At 47.3% G+C, this 14962-nt stretch overlaps 1 protein-coding gene across 1 annotated transcript in view; it reads right to left on the minus strand.

Annotated features, from left to right (window-relative positions):
- Nucleotides 1-14962, minus strand: part of EXOC2 (exocyst complex component 2) — a 154403-nt gene that overhangs the window by 132007 nt on the left and 7434 nt on the right. The window contains exons 4-5 of the mRNA XM_056107765.1: nucleotides 4189-4302; nucleotides 2518-2642 (exon numbers count right to left, since the gene is read on the minus strand). Coding sequence (XP_055963740.1) covers nucleotides 2518-2642; nucleotides 4189-4302 — 239 coding nt within the window. The remainder of the gene's footprint in view (nucleotides 1-2517; nucleotides 2643-4188; nucleotides 4303-14962) is intronic.

Raw genomic sequence — 14962 nt, forward strand, 5'->3', positions numbered from 1 at the left:
AACCCAGCTGTAGAAAGCAAATCACTTCACAATGCTTTTTCAGCATGTCTGATTTGGAGGGGGGGGGGGTAAACTCTAAATAATAGTGGTGAATCTTTTATTGAAACAATGAATCTAATCAAAGCAGATAGAGTGTTAACTAGAATTCATCTGCCCCACAGGGACTGGGAGGGGTGGGGGGGTGGGGTTTTATTGGGGTTCTTCATGGTAAAAAATAAGTTTTGGTAAAGGGAAATGTGTTTGATATTTGCATGACTGAGACCTAAACCTGAAAGCTTTGTAACCTTTCCCACGGTGATTCAATAAAGAAATAAAAAAAAAAAAAGTACCCCAAAAAGAAGTCTACAGAGTGAAAATAGGTTTCTAAAATATGCAACTGTGTATACACCGTAACTCCAATTCTGTCATCTGTGCTCATATAAGAGTCCCAGAGGGCAAAGTAAATACAGTCATCAGGCTGACTGCCACGGGTTAGACGCAGGTCCAGCTTATTAACGATTCAAGGTTTTCTTTAACATGCATTTTATTTACCAACAAAAATGAGGAAAGCGGGTATGGATGTGTGCCAGCATCTCAAATTAACTATCGAACTTATTTTCTATAAGCCATATGGTCATTGGCTTATTATTCATTCACCAGCATTATCGCTCTTAAATCGAAGTTCCTAGCATACCCCCTATGGCAAGCGTCCAACAAATGGGACACATAAATCAGAAGTACCGCATAAAACTTTCAAAATCTGCCAAGGAAGAAAGCAAGCAAAGAAGCATAATCATAGCGCTGTAGCACTGTCGTCCCATTGGTCATCGATTTGCTCAAGCAGGCACCGGTAACGTCTCCATTGTGACACTTGTTGTTACTGCTTTTGGCATTTTGAATATGCCACAGGGAGCTTGCCAGGCTCTGCCGTGCGGGCGGAATACTCTCGGTAGCTTGCCGGGCTCTCCATGAGGGATGGAGAAACAGAACCTGGGTTGGCCGCGTGCAAGGCAAACACCCTACCCACTGTGCTATCGCCCCAGACCAATATACTGTGACTCCAAGCAGATATCCAAAAGGCAGAGAGAAGAGTTGATGAAGGAATTCGTGGAATGAAATCAGTTCAGTTACAGCCAATTAGGAGGAAGGGCAGTTCACATCTGACCAGCGATTTGCAAAGTGGCGAGAGGAATCAGTAGGTCATAATTCAACTTGATCATGCTAAACACTCTCTTCACCTAGGTTCCTAGTGCTGACATAGTGATGCTGACTTTGAACTCAATACGCAGAAAGAAAGAAAGCATAGCGGACCACCAAAACTTGCAGGTCAAAAAGGACTTATCAAAGACCACAATTTCTCTCCTCCCTCCTTGAGAAGCATTTACGATGTCTCTCAAAACCCAGGCTTCACCTCGAGGGCAGAGCAGTGACCTCACTGGACCAGCCCGGAAGGAAAAATTACAGAGAATGAAAATCTGCCCACTCAGAAGACAGGTTCATTATCCAAAAGGAAGTCTTTCTGAACTGCAGGTGAGGCCCTTGGATCGACAGTGAGAGTAAAAGGCATGTACACAGGATTAGCTAGAGATGTCCTCATTGATCACAGAAGAACTGGCTAACTCTTATCCATATGTTTTATGTTGTACTGGAAAAAAACAATAATTCGATTTATCTTCATCAAAGGCATTTTCTGTTTTTTTTTTCTTTTTTCTTTTACTTTTTGGATCACACCTGACGATGCTCAGAGCTACTCCTGGCTTTGTGCTCAGGAAGTATTCCTGGCAGTGCTGAGGGACCTTATGGGATGCCAGGGTCAGCTGAGAGCAGGGTAAATACCCTCCCCGCTGTACTATGACCCTGGCCCCTCAAAAGTATTTTCTACCCAGTACTTTCCCTGGAGAACCCAGCAAGCTACCTAGAGTATCCCGCCCGCATGGCAGAGCCTGGCAAGCTACTGTGACGTATTCGATATGCCAAAAACAGTAACAACAAGTCTCACAATGGAGACGTTACTGGTGCCCGCTTGAGCAAACTGACGAACAAAAGGAGGACAGTGCTACTCTCCTGGGAGGTGTGCATGGCCACCCTACTCTTCTCCATGCAGTTCCCACACAGACAAATGGAACACAAAGATGCCGCTTTCGCCACTGTCCTTCCCACATCGGCTCACAACGGTCACCTTAAGGGACGCGTTCTCACGCGTAAGAGGCTGGTGGCTCTGACCAGATTTTTGAAAACCCTAGAATATGATCAGTAGGGATTTAATTTCTTATTGGCCCCGGAGACATGGTGGGGTGGCGAGTCTCCTGTTTCACACACGCAGGACGGGGCCGCAGAAGCCTCCAAGACAAATATTTTAAGTGCTGCACCTTCAAAGAGATTCCAGCCTCGTCGGCAACAAATATTTATGGCACGTTTTAGATGTCCCCTTTTATACACGAAGACTGAACGTCGCACCCTGTAAACGCTCGGCCGGGCCAGGCTCGGGTTTCGGCGGCGGCGGCGGCCGTGGCGGGAGACGCCCGGGGGTCCCCTTACCTGACAGCGCGTCCTGAGCCTCGAAGAACGTGCTGAGACCCCCTTTGACGTAGGCCAGGCTGCCTTCGCTCTTCTTGTTGGCCTGTCTCTTCAGGTTGCTGACTGCCATTTTCAGCTGCTCAAAACTGAAGGGAAACACAGAAAGCAAGATGTGGAGAGGCCTGGCGAGATTCGGAGCCAACGTGCTCGGTGGCACCGGGGTCAAGGACAAAGAGCGTCCGTGCCCTTCCCGGGACCTTCACATGTTATGGACACCCAACAGTCAACAGTGATCAAAGCGTGACGGTCTGCTCCTCCAAACCTCAGGAGCCCACATGGATAAAATCATCAATGCTTTTATTCCCCTCCCCCTCCTTTATTTGATTTTGGGGCCACAGTTGGTAGTGCTAGGGCTTACTCCTGGCTCTGTGCTCAGGGATCACTCCGGGCAGGGCTCTGGGGACCTTATGAGATGCTGGGGATCAAACCCAGGTATGCTGAATGCAAGGTTAGTGCCCTCCTCGCTGTATGATTTCTCCACCCACATCCATGAATAGTTCTGTGATGAACACACGATACACGATACACGAACATCCTGTTGTTCATCGATTGCCTCGAGCAGGCACCAGTAATGTTTCCTTCATCCTAGCCCTGAGATTTTAAAAAGTGCCATATTCAAGGCTCTTTCAGGGTCAGAAGAATGAGACCCATCATTGTTATTGGTTTTTGGCAAATTGAATATGCCACGGGGAGTTTGCCAGACTCTGCCGTGTGGGCAGGTTACATTCGGTAGCCTGCCGGGACGTCCAAAGTAAGAATGAGATAATAAGATGTGATGAACAGTATAGCATAAATGTGATCCGCCAGGCGAAGGGTCTGGCCAACTGTTCTCACGTGCTCCTCTCTGCCTTCTGGACATGAGCTGACCAGACCGCTAGCCCCACCACAGACACCCAGTCCTCTCTCACTAACAGGGAACTTACAGGAGGCCAATGTAGAACAGTTCTGAACATGTTCCTGAGTTCCGTGACAGGCCTACACAGAAAACGGGGATCAACTCTGACTTGGTTCCAACCACAGAAAAACCAGAGTCGTAACATCCAATAGAATCACCCACCACAATGAAAAGTGAGACATTTGCTTTGAAAATTGGGGCTGGAGTGATAGCACAGCAGGTAGGCATTTGCCCAGCACGCGACCGACCCGGGTTCGATTCCCAGCATCCCATACGGTCCCCCAAGCACCGCCAGGAGTAATTCCTGGGTGCAGAGCCAGGAGTAACCCCTGCGCATCACCAGGTGTAACCCAAAAAGAAAAAAAAATAATCAACAGTCTGGGGCTAGAGTGATAGTCCAGTGGGTAGGGCATTGGCCTTGTACGCGACTGACCCGGGTTCAATCCCCAGCATCCTATATGATCCCCCAAGCACTGCCAGGAGTAATTCCTGGATGCAGAGCCAGGAGGAACCCCAGAGCATCACTGGGTATGACCCAAAGAAAAGCAAAAACAAAAAAAAAATGCAGCATTCTGGGGGCCCGAGAGATAGCATGGAGCCCCGAGAGATAGCACAACAGGTAACATGACCTGAACACGCCTGACCCAGGTTCGAGCCTGGTCCCACCCAATGTGATTCCTGAGCACAGAGCCAGCAGCCTATTAGCGGCAACCCCTGGGAGCCCAACCCCCACTGACCTCGTATTGGAATGATTCTCTATCAGGTACCAGGCAGCTGAGAAATTCTCACTGGTGAAATCCGCACTCATTCCTGGGAACAGCGTTTCCAAGTCCTTCTGGGGAAATTTACTCCTGCACAAGGAAAAAAATCAAAATGTTTGCATTGTAAGGTGCTACTATTACTACTCTCACGTAATAAACAGGAAGAAAAGGGTTGAAACATTATGGAGCATCTGTATTTGCACGAAATCGATGAAATCATCCCCTCCTCATTAAGTGGAAAAACAAAATTTAGACATCCTTAAATCCTAAAACACTAAACCAGTTTGTTAAGATGAGTTTTGCTTGAAGAACTACACCCAAAACAGAACCAAACCAAACAACAACAACAAAAATCCCTTGCAAATCACCAGCCCGGGTTGGATCCCCAATATGCCATATTGTCTCCCACGCACCACCAGGAATAATTCCTAAGTGCAGAGTCAGGAATAACCCCAGAGCATCGCCAGGTGAGGCCCTCCAACAAAACACAATTTAAAAAGGAACTATATGGAAACATGGTTAAGACAAAACGAATGAGGACTGAAGAGAATACGGGATAGAAAACCCTTGCCTTGAACACAGCAAACCCTGGGTCAAATCCCAGCAGCATCTATGATCCCCAGGGCACACCGAGGGTCACTGCTGGTGCCAATCTCTCGGATAAGCTTAGAAAAGCACCTGGTGGCAGCCAGCACACAGCCTGCAACTTGCTTTCCTGCAGTTTGAAAGTCCACATTTGGGGCAATCCATTCATTGACTCTTTCACCACCAGGCTCTGCTTCGTCTAAGAGCAAGAGGATGTGGACAGAGGTGGTCACTCTGGGCCCTCTGGCTCGTGCTGCGGGCACCTGCCCCCCCCACCCCCCCACCCCCGTGCACACTGAAGCCCAGGTTCTGTTGTCCAGTTTCTCTGTGCCCAGAACCTCTTTCTCTCACAACTCCACAAACCTCAGGCTGCAGCCAACTTCACGGGGCGATGCTTCCCCGCTCCGTGGTCCTTTCTTTTGGTTCTTCTGTCTCACTGTCCCCCTGGGCCCACAGGACACGTCTCCCAACAACCCTGCACTGAATGAGCAGTTCACGAGCACAGGAACCACCCTGGACACGGGATCATTTCGTTTCTTATAGCCTGGAGTCCCTCTAACATGTATGTACACGCCCCCCCACTGTGCAGGAAAGTACGGGCAGCCCAATGGCCTCAGCCCACACCCCTCGACGTCCTTAGGACACAGAGACTGGACCCTGAAATCAGGCAGCGGGCCCAGGCCCAACAAGCCCTCTTCACCCCACGAGACACTGCCCAGGTCTGTCTCCGCCAGACGGGCAGGAACGGGACAGTCTCAGAGTCCGTCTCCCCACCCAGCCCGGGGGCATTCTCAGGGCCCCCAGATTGCGGGGGACCATCCTGCTTGGCCCCCTTTCCTCTCGGGGACCTCAACTCGCAGGGGCATTCGAGAAGCTGAAGTCCTTCCCTGGATGGTGGCGGGGACTGTCCTTCCCTCAATGACACCTGCGTCCCCGGGTGCTGCTCCGGGCACATGCACACACAGTGAGTGTGGGTGACGGTGTGTGTGTGTGTGTGTGTGTGTGTGTGTGTGTAAGAGTGGGGTGCGCACAGTGAGTTTGGATGGTGATGTGGGTGTATGACGGTGTGTGTGTAAGAATGAGGGTGTGCATAGTATGTAGGGATGACGATGCGTGAACCACGATGCATGGGTGGGTACACTGTGTGAGTATGACGTGTATATGAACAGAACGTGTATGAGCAGTGTGCACGTACGTATATGATGTGTATACGTGGCCTACGTTTGCACGCAGAGTATGTGTACGTGGGCTGTACCGACGGAGCACTTGTGAATAGGGTATGATGTGATGATGCATGTGTACATGATTTGTAGTATGTGTGTATGGGTGTATGTGAATGCTGTGTGTGATGTATGTGCACGTGATTTATAGTACGTGTGTGAGTAGCGTGTGATGATGTATGCATGTATGATTTACAGGGTGTGTGTGTGTGTGTGAATATTGTGTGTGATGAGTTACATGTATGTGATTTGCAGGACGCGTGAACAGCGGGTGTCTGGGATGGGTGTGAACAGTATGGTTCAGTAGGGCAGAGTGAGAGGCACGTGTCTGCCTGTGTGAACAGTGTCCACGTGTGTCTGTGTCCGTGTGTGAACCGTCCGCAGTCACACGCCCTTCCTACCAGGCAGCTCACTTGGCGAGAGCACTGCAGAACTCTGCATTTCAAGAAGTTTATTTTGCTTCAGGATCTTCACGCTGGTCTGATACTTTACTTAGGAAAAGAATCCCGTCACCTTTGGGAGTTTTTCTCGCTTTCTTTATTTGTTCATCACGTCTCAAGTTAGACGTTTTACAGGATCTAAGAACTGGGTAGAGACGCAGGCTATGCCCTGGTTCGGGAGCCAGAAACCTGTCCCAGGTACCACAGGCTGTGCCCACGGCTCTCCTTTCTCTGCTGCCCTCCACACGCTGAAGACGGCGTGACGGCCAGGCGCGTGGGTTCTTCCCAGGGGTTCAAGGGTGGGTGGCGCCATGTTCTTACCTCTCACCGCTCCCCACACATGTTTGAAAGCTAAATTCTTACCTGGACGAAAGGCACTGCACACTCTCCACGACCACCCAAGCCCTGCCAGTCTTTAGCAACGGTCCAGGGACTGGAAATCTGCTCCCAACATCCTCAAGTCTGCCCAGTGACAAAGCTGCACACTGGGGCTCAGGGGAGCTTCTCCCTCCCTCCCTCAGCCCTGCCACCACCTGACACTGGGCCTGCAGGTGCACTAGCCCTGCCCGGCAGGAACAGAGGGAAGGGGACCGTCTGCTCAGTCCAGCTCTACGCTGTAACCCACCTACGGAAGCAATGCCCACCTCGGAGACACTCAGCATCTCTCTGAGCCGACGCTCAGCGTCTGTGCCAGCTCCAGCACGTGAACTCGTGGGACGGCCTCATCAGGGAGTCACACACTTGTGCCCCCACGGCCGACTCTCCGGGAACGTGTTTCCCATCAGAGGGCAGTGCGAGCTCAGCTTTACAACGTCCATGTCGGTCCGTGCCGGGGAGATCCGTTCAGGCCCCTGGGCGGAGCCGACCAAGAGAAAGCGAACAGGGAGGTTCTGGGCACTGCAGATGCTTCCAAGCTTGCGAGCCCCTCATGGTAACAAGCCCCCCATGAGACTCCAGGCCGGTCTGGAAAAGCATCTCACCACCTGCGGGGCCTCCACCGGCAGGCGTCGCCGTGTGTGCACAACAGCGAATACGTTTCTTGATTTTGCACACGGCGAGGTGAGATGCAGCTCTTTGAGTGAGTGAGTGAGTGTGTGTGTGTGTGTGTGTGTGTGTGTGTGTGTGTGTGTGTACATCAGTCTCATTCTTTGAGGGTTTTTATTTTGATTTTTGGCACCGCTGTTTTCACTGTTGTACTAAGAGTATGAGCTTTAGGGATCTAGGAGCACTCTGTCTCCTCTCTCTCTCTCTCTCTCTCTCTCTCTCTCTCTCTCTCTCTCTCTCTCTCTCTCTCTCTCTCTCCCTCTTCTCCCCCTCCCTTCCCCCTTTCTTTCTTTCTCTCACTTTCTGTTTTTTTTCCCCACCTTGCAGTCTGACCATTTCTAGACTTTGGCACTACGTGCAATTCGCAAACCCGTCTTCGTCGAATTTCTACAATGCACAAGGTTCCTCGCTTCTGCCCTCATGCAAAGAACGGTTTTGCCACCTGTTCTTGTTTTCTAGAAGTGGCTGGAAAATGAGCCACCCTTTCTTTCCGTTGGAAAGCCAAAGTGACGAGAAGAAGAATCCGATTTTGCCTTGCCCCTAAGGCCCCGTCGAATAAACCGGCTACTAACGGGGCACCAACTGCAGCAACCATGCTACACAACCCTTCCCAGGCAACAACTCCCCCCCCCACAGTGGGCCGTGCCAAAACAAGGGGACAAAGCTCTATTTCTGCTTTGTGCTCCCCACCCCTCTCCGGCCCTGCCCCACTGCCACCCAGGTACCGCCTCTGGGAGCGATCCTTACAAACTCCCCTCTGTAAACGGTCACTGCCTGTTCCCGTAATCCAAACCCGACGTGACCTCCTTTTTCCACATCCACGGTTTTTGTCTCCAGCACAACCGGGGCCGTGCGGAGGCCCAGAGCTCTCCCTGTGACAGCCGGCGCAGTAAATCAGGAATACAGACGTTTTTACAAGCCAATCCTCGTCTCAGTTCAAAGGGAAGCTGGCTCTGTCCCGGGCAATTAGTACCAGTTTTATAAGAATCGAGGCACCATGTGCGCCAAACATCGGAGGAGAGCGTCAGGAACACGGAGGCCTGGGGCCGTCGGAGGAGGCCAATAAATGCCATTTGGGGAACTTGAGGGCTGAAGGATGGCAGCGCGCGTGCTGGTGTCACCGAGAAACTCTCCAAACTCCTGCTCATGCGACGAGAGCAAACCCTGTCTGAGTACTCCTGCTTTCTCCTCCAGACTCGGGACTGGCCACACCCCAGGGCCCCCCTGGGGTGCCCCCTGCCCACTTCAGTGTCGGCTGAGGAGAATTTCCATAAACCGAGATGACCTCCCAAAGGTGCACACCCGACTTCCACTGGGGAGTTCCTCGGGCCCGGGAAGAGTTTGTGTTTGTTCAACCCTCCGTCATCAGCGTCGTCCAACAAACATGGACTACTGGAAACCATGCAGTTACTTCTTCGGCACCATTTTTTAAGAAAGAAGACACAAGAAAATGATGGTTGGAGGAATCAGTCGGGACGGGAGACGTGTGCTGAAAGTAGATAAAGGACCAAACGCGACAACCTCTCGGTGGCTGTATTGCAAACCATAATGCCCAAAATATTGCCTGTCATGGAGGCAGGGGGAGGGTGGGAAAGGGAGATACTGGGGATATTGGTGTGGGGAATGTGCACTGGTGGAGGAATGGGTTTGATCATTGTGTGATTGTAACTCAAACATGAAAGCTTCTAACTACATCTCACAGTGATTCAATAAAATTTAAAAATAAAAATAAATAAATAAAATAAAAATAAAAAAATAAAAAATAAAAGAAATCAAACATGGGTCTTGAAATCAAACGGAAATAAAAGACAGTGAGGAGATACTCTGAGGCCTTCTACCTACACGCAGCATTCTCTGAGACCCAAGCTTTGACCGAAAAAGAGTGAGGGGATCTGGGAACTGAAATACACATTGACATATTCACACACAAACGTCCTTCACTTTTCTCTTCTGGTAAAAATACAACTTCACACTGTGAGGGCACGGAATTCCAAAACATTTCCATGATAGCTGCTTTAGAAACTTATTTTTGAAAGATCCTGAAAACTATTTTTCCAGCCCCAAACATTCTCTTGTCTTGATTCCGAAACTTTTTCCTACTTTTCCATTTTTGAAACTTGCTTGCTTCTTAGTGGTCTGCAAAAAAGACTCCAGCCAGGCAAAAAGGGGGACCAGATTATCCTCTTGCTATCTGGGGAGTCCCCTGGGGGACTTGATTCTACGGGTCTCTGCCTTTCTCTCTCTGTTTCACCATCTCGGTCTAGAAGCAGAACGTCATTATGAAGAGACGGTGGAGAAAGGGAAGTCTGGCCAGGGCAATACCTCTCAGACTGAGAGAAGAGAGAGAGGCCGAGTGGCATCATTCGGACCCCTCCAACGGTGGCCAGTTTTGAACCCGCGAGAGCAGGCCTCACTGCCTACGTCTGTCCAGCCTCTGGAACTCGGCTTGAACTGGTTTTAATATTTAGCTGGTTTGACCACTTACTCTCGAGTTCAAAGAAAGCTGGGGCATGTGTTCATTTGATGTTTATATGAGAGTCGGAATTTTACCCCTCCAAAATCTAACCTTCCATTATCCCCTGACGGAGCAAATATTACTGAAACTTAAGTAGTAGGTTGAAATGAATATATTTTATCCCCATTTCAGTACTTCTTGAATTAATGTAACCAAGACCACTTTAAGATAATAAGTCAATTTATTGCCCAGAAAGGATTAATATAAATAGAGGTAATTGCACCTACTTCAAAGTGGTGAAACGTGCACAATAGCATATGTGAGGAACCCAATACTCGGCGATTACTCCAATAATACTTGTCCACAATACTTGTCCAGACCATCCTTGTCTATGGTCTGTCTTGCCCTCTTGTGCTCAAGGGATCAAGAAAACATTAAAGTGTGTAGTTATTCTTATTTGGATTTTAATAGAAATAAAAATTAATAAGTTTTAGATGTACCATACAAACATTCAATATTTGCAAAGACTGCAACAAGATCACCATGAAAACTTACTTAAGATTCATCATCAGAGTAACAAAAACATGCTTCTTAACCCAGTGTGGACTTTAAGATCTCTCTCGGCAACTTTTAAACACGCAACATGGTATTATTAACTTTAGTCAGGAGCCTGTAGATTACCTCCCAGGATTTATTTATTTCATATCTGAGTTTTTTTCCCCTTTGGATCACCTTCATGTATTTCACATGCCCACAACCCCTCTATCTCTGGCAATTATCAGTCTGTCTATCAAAGATCTTGGTTTGGGGTTTTTTAGATTTCACATATAAGCAAGATTATGTACTTGTCTTTCTCTCCTTGATTTACTCCACTGAAAATAATGCCCTCAAAGTTCACCCATGTTGACACAGATAGCAAGATTTCACTCCTTTACATAACTGAATCATATTGTCGTGTGCGTGTGTGTGTGTGTGTGTAAACAGATCACATCTTTACCCGTTCTTTCATTAATAGAGACTCAGACTCTTTAAGAATCTTGATATTGTAAATAAATCAGGTCCAATGAATACGAGAAACAGCTCTTCCAAAGAGTACTTATAGGGCCAGAGAGAAAATACAGAAGGTAAGGTACTTGCCCTATACACAGTCAACCTGAGTTCAATCCCCGGAGCTGCGAATAATCCCCTAAGCACTAGCACTAGTGATGGCTGAGCACGGAGCCAGGAGTAAGCCTGCCCCCACCAATAGTGTTTTCATTTCCTGGATGAAATGAAAACTGGATAATTACCTAGAACTGGAACTAGAACAGGGCACAATTTCATTCCTTTGCAAATGGTCATTCAGTTGATCCAAAGTCATTTATCTAAGAGATTATAATTTGCCTGTTGTGCATTTTTGGCTCTTTTCCTATCAATTAATACGTGTGTGGATTCATCTTTTTATCCAGTGCATTCCTCCGATCTATGAGACTATTTTTATAGCAGTACTGTACTGCCTTCCTTACAGTACCTTGATAATATTACTGGAGATGGTAAATGCTACATCTCGTGCAGTGCTGTCCTCTCTGAAGACTTTTGCCTTTTGGGTTACCTAAAATCTTAAGTTTGTTTTTTCTTATGTCTGTGAAAAATGCCATTGGAAATTTGACAGGGAACACACTGAATCTTTAGGTTGTCTTCGGTAGTATAGAAATTTTAACCATATATTTCTTATCCACGAGTACAGAGTAGATTTCATTCTTTTTATTTGTATCATATATATATGATATCATATTGCATATAAAATATGTATATTGTATATATGTACAATATATTTAATATTGTATCATATGTATACATACACATATATATGATACAATATGATAAACCCGCACCACACTGGATAAATTCACACCATTATTGTTGGAAAAGATAACTGATAAGATTTAAATCTTAAGTTTATTAAGTCTTTTTTTTGTGTGTGGCCTAACATCAGACCCTTCCAAAGAGAGCCCGTGTGCACTGGAGAGAGATGAGTTGCATTCTGCTGCTTTGATATGGAATCGTCAGCATATACCTGTTCAATTTATCTGGCATACTATGTCATTTAAGGCTCATGTTTACTTACTGCTTTTCAAGGTGGGTGATTTATCCACTGATCTAACTAGGATATTAAAATTCCCTCCAATTATTACATCTCTGTATATGTCTCCCTTTGCATCCGTTAGTCTTTGCTTTGTATATTTTAGCTCTCCTATGTTTGGGACATAAATATTAACAAATGCTATATCCACTTATTGGACTGACCCTTTTATCATTACGTACGGTCCTTCATCTCTTATGACAGTCTTTGTTTTAAGGACTGAACGATCGGTTTGAGGCTCTTCGTGTTCCTAGAACGAACAGACGCCATTGGGCTACACTAGCACGCAACAGGGACAGATGGAGACGTTACTGGCACCCGCTTGAGCAAATCGATGATTAACAGGAAGTCAAGTGATCAAGCTTTAAGGACTATTTTTTTCAACATAAGTATCCAGCTGCCTTTACTTTTCAGTTGCACAGAACACCTTGTTCTATCCCTCCACCGTTAGCCTGTGTGTGTGTGTGTGTGTGTGTGTGTGTGTGTGTGTGCGCGCGCGTGCTGACAGCTGATCTAAGTCTCTTGCAGGCCATGAATAGCTGGGGCTTATTTTTTTTTTCTGGTATTTCTCCATACCATGAATTTTATTCCCACTTGAGCACTTCTAAAATTAATGTATAAAATGCTGTTTTAAGATATCGAGAAAGTTTCTAGCCATGAAGTCTTTTTCCCGGGGTTGCTGAACAACGGGCACGAAGATCAAAGCATGAGAGTTGCAATGACAAACACGCAGGAAACTTGTGCTAGAAAGGAGACCTCATTGGGGTGTTCGTGCCACTCGTCTGGTGTCCTCACAAGCACTCCCTGATACAGGGAAAACTGACCACAAGTAAGTGGGCAAGTTCCACCCTGAGAGAGTTTGGCTTCATGCGGAATTAAACCACCTCTCAGTGAAGAGGAGAGATTTCTTTAAAAAAACCAAGAGTGGCTGGGTGTTGGAACACCTGTATAATTGTATAATTCTGTCTTATGACAGAAACCTAATCATGAACAGCTTTGTAAGGTTCTATCTTACAGTGATTCAATAAAAAAAAAATCTTTAAAAATAAATAAGTAAATAAATGAAAAATTTTTTAAAAAGACCTTATAGGGCCTTCTTTCTGGGCTGTTTGACCATCACTAAGCAAGGATTGTTATGAAAGGGACTAAGAATAAGTACTGTCAGAGAATGTGCGGGCCAGGCTCCCATGTGACTGCAATAATGGCAAAAGTGGAGACTCGCTGTGAGAGAGGAGACAGGTAAGTGCCTCAGTGAGGCAAGGCTGAGCAAACTGAGAACCAAGGGCTCTGGGGCCCCGGCAGTCGCTGAGGTGTTTGCCCTACACGCAGCTGACAGCGGTTTGACTCCCAGGCCCATGCAGAGCTCCGTGAGCCTGGTCAAGAGTGACCGCTGACGAGATCAGTACCAGGAGGATTACTCCATGGCTTAGAGGCCAGCCGAGCATGCTAGGGGAAAGGGCAGCTCAGATAGAGAAGGGAGCACCAAATAAAGGGTGTTTGGAGGATCCTCCCAGGAGGGGGGACACATGTTGAAAGTAGACTATGGACTGAACCTGTTTGCCACTCAATGCCTCTTTTGCAGACCACAACACCCAAAAGGAGAGAGAGAACAAAAGGGAATGCCCTGCCACAGAGGAAGGGTGGGATGGGGGGATGGGGGGGTGGGAGGGATACTGGGATCCATGGTGGTGGGAAATGGGCACTGGTGGAGGGATGGGTATTTGATCACTGTATAATCGAAACCCAAGCACAAAAATTTGTACGTCTACAACTGTACTTCATGGTGTTTCACTAATAAAAATTTAAAAAAAAAAAAAAAGAATGACCACTGAGCACAGAGCCAGGAGCAAGCCCTGAGCTCTGCCGACTCTGACCCAACTAATCCCCCAAATGAGTTCAGTAAAAATAGTAATCAAGGCGTTTTTTTGACCATAACCATCCCATTGAATCCCAATTGGATTCCAATTGAATCCTAAATACCATGGTTTCATCTACAGCATATACCTAAATCCTAGCATATTCTTAGAGTTCCTGTGCTCACGTCAAAAACTCACGTTCCCTAAGAAAGAATAATTAAGAGGATTTGATTTCGCCAGGAAGTGGAGAGAGCAGCTCTCTGTCCAGAAGAAGGAAGCTGGCCTGGAGGAGGTCACTACCAATGGAAGAGTCAATGCCTGCCTGGAATTAGACTCGGATACATTCCTAGCAATCACCATCCTTTCCTGGACTTCCTCCAATTCCAATCCTTAAGACACAGAACACTGAGATCCTTGAAACTGCTCCAGGGCGACCCTGGTGCCAAAGAACTTCTCAGATGTGACCTAGGCAAGTCCTCGCTTGGGTACCACGACTGCCAAGTCTCAGAGCTACTCAACAAGCACAGAAAAGCTTTAGGATAGATGCTCGATCCTTCCCTCAACCAGGGCTCACCTTCAGGAGGTTGAAAAAAAAAAAAAGGAAAGCTGTTGTTTGAATGACTAATGGCCTATGCGTGTGGGTGCATCTGTCAAATGAAGATTAGTGGAGACGGTTCTCTATGGACCTAGAAAAATCTAAACTAAAGCCATGGGTAAGATATCAACAAAACTAAATCCATCACCGCCCTTTGGTGTTTACAGAGCACCTCTGACTTCATAAGCTGAGTCGCAGGGCAAGAACATAAATCAGATCTGATGAGCTAGACGAACCACTGAAACAAGGTAGAGTATACGACTCATTGAAGAAGTTAACAAAACACGGTACGAGGGTCAGAACAAATTTTGATCTGCTTCCATGCCAGCTCGAGAGATAGAATTCACCTGCCACACTCCGATCAAGTCCGTCGGCCTGGATCAGGGAATTATAGTCAAGGGTTGTAAACAGAGGGAGAGATAACCCAGGCATA

The sequence above is a fragment of the Sorex fumeus genome, unplaced genomic scaffold (assembly GCF_029834395.1).
Source record: "Sorex fumeus unplaced genomic scaffold, SorFum_2.1 ptg000175l, whole genome shotgun sequence".
Taxonomy (NCBI): Eukaryota; Metazoa; Chordata; class Mammalia; order Eulipotyphla; family Soricidae; genus Sorex; species Sorex fumeus.